The 10,974-nt window shown below is 43.1% G+C and overlaps 1 protein-coding gene across 1 annotated transcript; it reads right to left on the minus strand.

Annotated features, from left to right (window-relative positions):
* Positions 1-2,883: 2,883 nt before the first annotated feature.
* CBR1 (carbonyl reductase 1) lies at positions 2,884-10,974 on the minus strand. The gene is made up of 4 exons (XM_054208916.1): positions 10,829-10,974; positions 9,670-9,989; positions 6,030-6,137; positions 2,884-4,154 (listed from the first exon to the last, which is right to left on the minus strand). The coding sequence occupies exons 2-4, from the start codon at positions 9,953-9,955 to the stop codon at positions 3,718-3,720; spliced, it is 831 nt and encodes a 276-aa protein (XP_054064891.1). The 5' UTR covers positions 9,956-9,989; positions 10,829-10,974; the 3' UTR covers positions 2,884-3,717.

The raw sequence follows: 10,974 nt of genomic DNA on the forward strand, positions 1-10,974 counted from the left end.
CCCTTGGGATGGGATCAAGCAATAGATTTACTGATGTAATCATTTCTGGAGACAGCCAGGCTGCATTTCAATCTAATGAACGTTCACATTTACTTTCACATGACGTTGACATAAATCTGTTTGGTTTGTACTGGGAAAGTCTACTCCAATCATTTATCACTTGTCAGATTATTATTATTTTTTTAGAAATATCCCTCACAATTTAAAATACGAAATTTCTATATAGCATTTCTATTATTTACTGAGGGAAGTTTAACGAGTTGCTTTCTTTCAGTATTTTATCTCCCTAGTGGACTCTAAACCAATACATTCGCAAATAAACCACCACCAGAGCCACTACTGCCATGTGTCCTCTAAATACCATATAACTCCAACCAAACAAAATCAGACAATGCTCATCAGATCAGGGCGCCTGAGTATGTGGGTATGTACCTGAAGAGAGACAGGGTAGGATTTTAAGAGTGCTGAGTAACGACAACTCTGGGTCAGTGAGCAGGGTCCAAAGACAAGACAACAATCCAAACTGGGAAACGTGCAGTTGGATATTGTTCATTCGGATGGAAGTGCTATGAACAGCTGACCTTGTGGAGAGCTCTATGGATGATGAAAGCTGGCCTCCAAGACCACGAACGTTGTCCAGCTAACAGTTTCCTTTATTGTCACCTCCAAAATGAAGTCCTTGGAGCACAAAATGAAACGGAAGAATTTCCATTGTGAAGCATTATTATTGTTCCTTCTCTTTTTTCATTATTTGAGACTAAAAAGTGAAAAAACATCCCTATACTAATGTGACACTGGAGTTTGGATTATATTCCGCAGTGAAGGGTTTTAAGTAATACTGGGCTGCACACATAATCTAAATTTTCTTGACATATTTTTAGGCTGAGAGGAGCACCATGACATTCCAAGTCATGACATTGCCTACACATTAGGTTGTACTACTTTAAGAGATAGGTTCAATTAAAATTATCTAGGGACATAAACGGGTTCTCAAGAGGTCTTGTCATCTTCATTATTTATATAGGAAAACAGTTAAATGGAAAATTTAAGGAAACAACGTGTTAAGCTAGGTATATTCTCTTCATCTGTTTAGGTAAACCGACCTCAAACTCTCTAGGCAGGTCTATGGTGGAGTTGTGAAAGCCAAATGTGCTGCACTTCACAGCATTGGAACTGGAATGGACACGAAGCTCTGTCCCATGCCGTAATGATCAGCATCGCAGGGGATCCAGATAGAAACAACCTGGTTGTAATCCCCGTTACATTCAAAATGGTTGAGAGCAGACCAGTCTCCTTACTGATTGCCCCTGTAACCTTTGGATCCCTGGCTTTCAAAAGCAAAGCTCTGCCCAACACCCTGCCTATGACAGCCTTTGAAAATGACAGTGGCATTGTCAACTAGCGCACAGGGATGTCTGTAGCCGAGGGAGACCTCAGAAAGTCCCAGAGGCCTCGCATGCTCCTTACACCCAGCTGATGGTGGCAGCAGGAACAGCTTCCACTCCCGAAGCTTTGCCGCTGCTGCCTGACTGTGCCCAGCACAAGCCACGGTGTCCCCAAGAAACTGCCTCCACTGAGCTCCCACAATTGTGAATCCAGTTCCTCCATTGTCCCGTGTCACCGCAGCTACTGCATTGCCCGGCATTTTCTTTGGCTAATAAATTCAGAAGTAAAAATGGTAGTGACACGCCATAAAAAGAAAAACAGTAAATCATGTGTCAAAGTTTTATACAGTAGAACAGATCATTATTATTTCATCCCGTTCCTAAGCCTCAAACTTTACACAATAACCACGCAGCAAGAGTGCCAGAATTTGAAAGCAACAAAATACTTCAGACACAACGGACATGGGAGAGAAGCAGGGAGGCAGCTTAGGGAAAAAAAAAAAAAAAAAAAAAAAAAGAAAAAGAAAGAGACATTTTTGTCATTTTGTTTGAACAATGCCAGCCCTGTCCAAAGACCCAGCCTGCCACACATGCTGCTCTCCGATTCTGCTCCCAGCAAACAGCCCTTCCCCGGCAGCCTGTCCCGAGCCGTCCCAGCCCTCTTCCCAGGGCACAGCCCTCCTGGGAGTTGTCATTGAGACAACTAGAAGAACACACACAAACTACGGTTCTTTCTGTTGCACATCAGAATGACAGTCAAGTTACTGTATTAACTGGATGGCTTCTGGCGCTATCATACTGTAGGCAGTCTGTCGTCAGTACATAAAATGCATTAAAAACTTGTATGCAGGGATTTTGTAATTGATCTGTTGCCCTTAAACCAAAGGCCTGAGATTTTTTTCTTCATTGAGAATAGATTAACATGGGAACTGTTGGGGCAGCACTCATCCTGCTCTTCCACAAGCTCTGGGGCATGACTCACATGGCAAATACTTCCATCTTCATAAAAACAATAGCTACTGTATCCTTAAAAAAACCCAACTAACAATCACGCCTTTGTTCCGTGCTGATAAGCGATTACGAAAACCACTCATATTATTTATGTCTCTTGCTCCAAGGCTTTCCTGAACACAAACTGTACCGGGGAAGCCCATGTAAAACCCAGTCAGCTAAGCCACTTTGGCATAGTCTTGCTGACTCCCGATTAAGAATTAACATGTCCATTGCTGATGCATCATTACTAATGACAGGTTTATAGGCAATTGTTTTCAGCTCCTTCAGCTTCTCACAGCACGGGGAAGAGGGCAGCAGCCTCCCCCTGCTGAAAGCAGGGCTTTGCCCACCTTGCTGGAGAGAGCGCTGCAGGGTTATAGCCTGGGCGTGACCAAACCCCACCTCACTCCAGCCCCCTGCCCCACACCCTGGGGGAGCACTTAATCCAGGTTTTTAATAAGGAAACTTCTGGCTGTGCAATAAATGAACTGGAAGTCCAGAGGAATAGTTTGCTGTATCAGTTATGTAGTTTATTTTCTCTTTATATAGTCCAAATATCACACATTCCAGCTACAAACTTAGCTGCAGAAGTGAAACTGTATTTTCAAACATTATAAACCTTTAGTATCAGAATAAGCCAGTTGGATGAATACAAATCAGCAAGTAATCATTTATTGATATACATATTTATAAAGCAAACTGATGAAGTTCTGTTAACGGTATGTCACCGCTATTTTTGTTTTCACCTAATTCCATTTTCAACTGATAATAAGGAATCTCTAGACAGCAGTGATTCTATCCTGGTCTTATTAGCCTCCCCCCAAACTGGTCAAACTGCAGATCTCAGAACAACCCGCTCCTCCTCTAAGAAACCCTGCACAACCTCAAGAAGCAACTATGGTCCCTAGAAACATCTATTGTGCTGAGAAAGAGTAAGGCATCTGCTTCCTCATGCCAACTCCATGTCAGAGATCTGTCTCGGGGGAGTGGGAGAAGGGCTGGCAATGATTTAATTAAGAGTAAATTCAGGTAAACAAGGTCAGGCACTTCTACATTAGGGGAACATCAAATTAGCCTGTATCATCCGGGCTGGAACACCCACAAACTGGATTTTGGGCTACACAGCCAATTCTGTGAGCAGGCTAATGGAGACTGTCGGGAAGCGTACCCCAGTGTAGACTTAATCCCAGAGGAGTACCATAACTGTAACCCTCACTGTAATGACAAAGGACCCTGCTGCTGCTGTGGACAGGATGAGACTGTTCTGGCTAAATGCCCTCCCAGGGCACAGGCTAATCCACAGTCACATTACCGCTTGCACGGGTCCCCATACATAAGCTCACCAGGTTCGAACAGTTTTGTTACTAAGAAACTGGCCATGAGGACCATCAGCATCAGAAGGCAAAAGGGCCAAGTAAACTGGGGTCTCAGCCCCTTCATCTGGTGATTTAGTGGCCTTGGGACCTGCCATGTCTGTTCTCACCCATCCAGGACAGCAGGCGTTGAGAAGGATGTGGTCATCTTTTCTTTTCTCATTTAACATCCGGGCTTGAATCCTGGACAAGACCGTGACACCAATTTTGGATACCCCGTAGGCAGTATTTGGCCAACCCTCTTTCTCATGCACACCTTTCTTGGTATCTTCCACAAATTTCGTCATGAGTTCCACTAACTCATCCTCAGTGATCGTGTCGCTGCGAAACTTTTGCTGTAGTTCTCGGCTGCAGCCTCCCAGAGCTGAGCTACTTACCATACTAGAGACATTCACCACTCTCCCTGGTAAAAGAAAATAAAGACTGATTAGTTCTACACACACTAAACAAGCCCCGACACTGAAGTGGGCTTGCTCTACAGTTATGTATTCACTACTTCAGTGAATACCTGCAAAATATTTTGTGGGGGCTATTTTGCAGAGCTTCTGGAAGATCACAGTTAACTCAACATCAAGTGTTTCTAGTGAATACCATTAGAGGGGGTAATTTAAGGTGTGAACCTGCAAGAGCTCTCCATTGAACTTCAGGTATTCTTCCAGGAAATAGCCTGTCACAATCTGTAGGCGTATTCATAGTAGTAAGTGGCTTTCTCAGTAACGGCAACCAGACTTTACTCTTGAAGTTCTGGTTGAAAATGCTCTCACTTCTCCAACAGCTTGAGCAAAGTGCTGTGAAAATGTACCTCAAAAGCCAGGATAATACAGAACTCAACAAAATCAATCGAGTTCTTAACACAGTGAAACCATCAGATTGTTTACAGAATACCTTAAGATTTACAAATCCCAGCATGCAGAACTGCAGTAAGCTATTTATCTCCCAGCACTTCAGTACAGAGGAATGAGTCAGCTGAATCAGTAATTCACTCATCTTCCCTAAAATTATGTTACAGTTCCCTTCTTTCTTGCTAGTTCACAGCCATTCAGACTACGAACAAGTGAATGAACATGAGGGTTTAGATATTAAACACCACAGAAATTAATCCTTTCTGCTAACAACTTTATAGCGTATTTGTCCTTCACCCTTAGTACAACAGGACTAAATTGCAATTTTGCAACTGTTTAATCTCTCCCCTACAAGCCCCCAGAATTAATTTGCTCTATGCTTTCCTTCATCCCTAGGGACTAACAGTTCCCAGCTTCTCTCTCATCTACTCAACTTCTTCTCTCTTAAAAACCTAGATGTATTTAACTGTTGGTATAGACAACACTTCATTCATAGCAGCAAGCACTTATCCAAATAACCATGAAAATACCAAGTGATCACAAGTCTCAAAAAGAACTGTATTAAAAAAAAAATGAAACACAACTTAGATTTGGTGTGGGTACTGGATCCAAATACCCTCTGTTCAAATAATCTGTGATATGTCAGTAGCATTCCAGGGCACTTCCAGCGCTCCCAGGTTTCGAGAAAGGGAGCATTCTGAGCAGGACAGTCATCCAACAAGTACAGATCATTTGCATGTTGCTAAATTATCAATACACATCTCTTCTCTGACCCTGGTCCATTCTATTTATCATTTTAGGTAAAGTCGTTTCTTCCAGTTCCTCCTAACATCACCGAACCACAGTAACTTAACGTACCTCTTCAAGTGTAACCTTCATCTTTAAGGTTGGACCAGATGATCCCTGAGGTCCCTTCCAACCTGGTATTCTATGATAAGAGCCATTTATAACTACATCACTAGACACTTGCAAATACAGCAAAGGCTGTGATCTAGACAGAGACAGACTAACAGCCTGTTGCGAAGGTTTCTTCAGCAGTAGCAAGTATGGGCATGTCACATGAAACTCAGCTGAAACACTGTTTTTAGGTACTTCCTTATCCTAGTTATATCATCAAAAGGTCCTTTCTGAAGCAATAATAATTTATCTAGACAGATAACATGGACAGAACATGCAGGGGTTAAGTTCTTCTTGTCTTCTTAAAGGCACCATGAGAATTCCACTTCAATTCATAACAGAAGAATGCGACCAGCTTGAAAGTAGATGTAAGTATACACAGCAGAGACATTTTGGGAGCCTCTTACGTACAGTACAGCAAGGTGCACTCCTCTTGTTATGGGGCTGTGTGCTTCTGACACAGCAGGACAGGATTTTCCCATTTAATGAAGACCAAAATTCATATAAAACTATTTCTCTACTTGTTATGTTATGCTTACCATAAGGCTTCACAAGAGGCAACAATTCTGTGCAAACATTCCTGGTTCCAAAAAAGTTTGTCTTCAGCGTAACCTCTGCTTGGACTGCAAATGGAGCTGTGTCATGAACTTCTCATAAGAGGTGGCAGTAAGGGAGAGAAAATAAATAAATAAAAAAAATAAATCAGAATTGTACTACTGTTTGAAAGGAAGTTACCAAACTACCAAACCCCAAAAGTTTATCTTAGTTCCTTTTTTTTTTTTTTTTGAGAATTAGGAAACAGGCATATGATCAATTAAAATACATTTTAAAAAAAAGCAATATCACTAACACATTCTTATGAAAAGATCCAGCTCCACTATATTATATTATAATGACCTAATTACATTTTCACCTCTTCTTAGCTGGAGGCTTTAGCTTTGACCCAGGAGATTCAGTTTTATCCCTCTGCAGAGTCATTTGACAACCCACAGGCCATTTATCTTTCTGTCTTTCACATGAAGAGACAAGGAAAGACTGCTTTCACAGGGTGTGCTCCCCAACCTGCCCACTAACCTGCCTGCACTTACTCACACCCAGTGCTCAATCTGGGCTGTCACTACCACATGCAAGTAAACTTTGAGGTGCCCTCTCCTCTTAAATGCATAGCACAGCACTTTGCAACCATCCTGACGTACCAGGGGAAGGGAGGGGGCAGAGAGGAAATCACAAGGGAAGATCCTGAATCTAGGATGCTACCACTGAAGATGTATAACTTAGACTATGACCCCAGTACTAACATCCAACAACATGGCAGACAACTGCTTCTATATGCTGACTCTTATGTTGTCATGTCTTGGGTTCTTAGCTGGGACTGGAAGTCAGAGCAGTACTGAATTGCAACGAACACTGTAAAGGCTTTTATAAAGAATGCAGGGGTAAGATTTGATGCAGTCTGAAAAAAACAACAAACCAACCCCCAAACTGATAAATGTTTGTGTCATAAATAACCCCCTGAACTGACAGATCTGCTGCTAACACAAACTAAGGAGTGGGAACTAGCAGCCAGGAACAGGAGCTGATTTAGGTAAGCATAAGCAGACCATGGAACTGCACTGTAAGCATATGATTTCATCAGACAGAATTGACAGCTTGCCACCACTGAAAGTGGGGTAGGATGTGCCATCAGCTGACAATTTGGCTCAGCCATAAGCCATATGTTACACATCCTCCACTTTGAGGGGGAAGTAAGAGTTGAAGTAACAGCATCCCTCCCCTTCTGCTACAGGCTCTCTCTTTGCAGTGATGAAGGCCACCTACGTAGATTAGGCAGGTCTTCACTTGTCTCCATAGCTCAGACTTATGTAAACTCAAAAGAGAAGCAGTTAACAGGTCATTTAGTATTTGATGTAGTTGTGTTTTTCTTGCAAAACACAGCTTTAATGGCTAACTTATTTATACTCTCGAGCAGTGGGCACCGATGGCATAAAGTTTTGCAAATCGCTTGCTTGCATTTAAATCTGAGACATGAAGCTAGACCATGACCTACTGCAAGAGTTATGACAGTGGGAGAAGAAACTAAAAACCTACACAACACCAAACTCACACTTCCATACTCACCTTGCAAGAGAAAAGCTTCCCTACATTCCAAAACCCACTCATTTTTCTAACAAGATATATTACTTGTAACACCTGATAGATACACACTCCTTTGATTTAATAAGCATTACTAGAATGACTGTTATCACAGAAGCTCATCCAGAAGGCAACCCACGGGTACATAATCATTTCATACATGAACAGTTTTTGCTGGACTAAGGACTTTGATGGACTATCTGTAGTGCAGCACAAAAACTGAACAATAAAAGAAATTTAATGACAAATCTAATCTTTGACAGACAGCAATGACACACGGTACTACAATAAAGAAGGGAAAGCATAAATCTGGGATAGTAGCAGAAACCTGGCGAGGAGAGAAGCAAGCTTGGATAGAAATGTCAATCTCAGAAGCAAGAATTAAAGCCAAAATACGAGATAAGCATCACAGCAAGTTCTTACACAGGTGTTAAACCCTATATCCTCTGTGCTAGATACTTACACAACAACAGCTACAATTGGCTCCTCTATCACATTTCTTAATTGTATGAGCTACTGCTGACTCACAGTAAGTTGTCAGCTTGAAGAAAGTCTAGGCTAAACATCTGGAAGCAACTTCTAAATAATAAAAATAAAAAAATCTATGGTTTAATAAAGGATGTTAACAGGAACTCCATTGGTTATGCTATTTTACTTGTTTATCTGTTCAGTGGCTCCACGATAATAAATCTAAGATCTCTCACAGATGAGCTCTAACAAATCTTGCTGCAGCAATTTGAGGAGCTTGTATTTCACCTGCCCAGGTACCCACCTCGATGGAGGCTACAGCTGCTGCAAAATCAGAAACAGGAAACACACACTGCACTTTGATTGCTGCCGCTGCAGCCCAGTCTCGCACTAACTCACTGTAGGTTGAGCTAAGGACTTGGTTATGAACTGAAGAAATACTGGCCTGAGCACCCGCAGGCTTTATAAATGATAAGCATAGCCAGAGATAAAACCTTGCAGCAACAGTTAAAAGACTGTAACATCTTGAGCACATCCTGAGCTCATATTAAAAGTTGCCTCCTATTAAGCTGATCTTGAACACAACCAATCTTCCTGCGAAGTACCATGCAAAATATACAGTGACTGGACTTCAGAACATCATCGCTGCACTCCCACTACATGAGAAGCTCCTTCTTCAGCAGCAGGTGAGGTTTGATCCGCACTACCTGACAGGCATCCTTAACTCATGCTGCAAGCCGATGAGTCAGCACAACACTGTGCTTGAACAGTTACATGTCCTAACTAGAGACCAGGCAAAGAGATTAAAATAAAATGAAAAAACCACCCAAAATATGGAACAAGTTTGTACTGGCAGGGAAATGAACTTGCCATGCTTGTGATTTGCTCTACCTGGAGCTAACATGATTTTCAAACTGTTTTTGTAAACACCTACACAAAAATGCATTCTTCTACCTTACAACGGTTGTGTCTTCCTCACTTTCCTTGCCTTCCTGTCCACTAAAAGATGAAAGGGATAAATTCTTGCTCCGCACAGCAAGTCTTAGCTTAACTGTTCTATAGGCAACCGAACAGCCTGAGAAAGTTAAACAAAGATGACAAAATCACCCAGGGACAAAGGTTCTTTTTTATCAACTGGAATCCTTGAATGGGTAATGCATAGAACAAAGTATGTTTGAGAAGAGAGAAAACACAGATCCCCAAGGAACACAGCTGATATTCACAGAGATAAAGGGCTCCCATGGGCCTGATGAAACTCATGGGCATTGAGGCAATAAACCTAACTCTGCTCACGTGCACTGTGTGAAGTATTTTCATGCTCTGTATGTGATGCAAATACAATACTCCAGGGAAACATGTTTACGCGCACAGTTAGCCCAACAGATGCTAGAGGAAGATCCATTTCACATTGCCCTCTCATCATGCTTAAGGTAGGCAGCTTGCCCAGCCAAAAAAGCAGCATGCCATTGGCACAGAAGTCCTGTATAAGAAGCTTTCTAAAATTCTTGATGGCATCTACTATCTTTTTCCATGTAGCACTGTAGCACATAGGACTATCCCAGACAGTCTGCTTCCTACCTTTGAAAGCGATCCCTGCATTGTTAACCAGCACATTCAGCCCTCCATATTTCTCCTTTAGGAAGTCACGAAGAGCTCTGATGCTCTGCAGATCATCGATATCCAGCTGATGGAAAAGTGCATGCAGCCCTTCCTCCTGGAGCTTTGACACTGCTTCCTGGCCACGGCCGGGGTCTCGGGCTGTCAGGTACACATCCCCTGGGAACTGCTTGCACAGAGCCCGCACAATTGCAAATCCGATCCCTTTGTTGGACCCGGTCACCACAGCCACCGGCACACTGGACATTATCCTCTCTGGATGTATGCCAAAGTGACAGTAACTGCAAATGGCAAAGAAGAAAGTTTCATGCTTGGACGGACAAAGATAGCTATCTGAAAATGGATTAAAGTGTTTTTTCTTTAAAATCCTATTTAGAATTCTACCTCGAATTATGTAAAACTACATTAGAGTGCACACTAACTGTAACTTACTAAAGCAGCATGAGATATTTGCAAAGAAATACATGTTTGGTGTTAATGTCTTGAAGAAAGCCCAATCAGTGATTGGGTTAAAAAAAAAAAAAAAGAAAGAAAGTCAATGTCTAATCTTCAGTATTAAATTAACTTTTGATGAGAGTAAGCTCTTCTGCACATCCACCTTAGAGGAACACAATTTCCTTCTTTTGAAGGATATTCAATTGGTTCAATTCAAGTACAGATGCAGCCAAAGCTGAAAAACTCAGGCTCAAAAAAAGGGGAGGAGTGGCCTGGTCTTCAAGTGCCGGGCAGAGAACCAATTCTAGCGTTTTTAGAGCGAAACAGTGGACTATAGTGGACTACAGAGAGTTTCTCCTGTTTAACACACCAGTCAGCTCTAGATACAGAGCCTCCTTGCTGGCCACCCTCACAGTCCACCACGGAGGTCCCACCTCACCGCAAAACGGCACGTTTCCCTCACTAACACCTCCTCGGGGATGCTTTTTCTTCCCCACGTGAGAAGGCAAGGCAAAGCAAAGCAAACCCGAGACCCACGACGAAGCCCCCAGCGCCTCAGGGGACTCCCTGCTCCCCGCGGGGCGACCCCGACCGCCGCGCCCCGCAAAGGGGATGAATGGAGCCAGGAGCTGCAGGGCGGGCTCGGAGGGACAGCCGGCACGCACTCCTTCCCCCCCCCGCGTACCTTCCCCTCCTTCGCTCCTCAGCTCTGCTCGGCGACGAGGGGAGGACGAGCTGGCCACCTGCCACAGACACTTGCACAACACGGGGGGCGGGCGGACGCACATACCTAAGATGGCGGCGGGAGCGGCCCGCCTCCCGCGGTAGGAA

This window comes from Rissa tridactyla, chromosome 1, assembly GCF_028500815.1.
Source record: "Rissa tridactyla isolate bRisTri1 chromosome 1, bRisTri1.patW.cur.20221130, whole genome shotgun sequence".
Classification (NCBI taxonomy): Eukaryota; Metazoa; Chordata; class Aves; order Charadriiformes; family Laridae; genus Rissa; species Rissa tridactyla.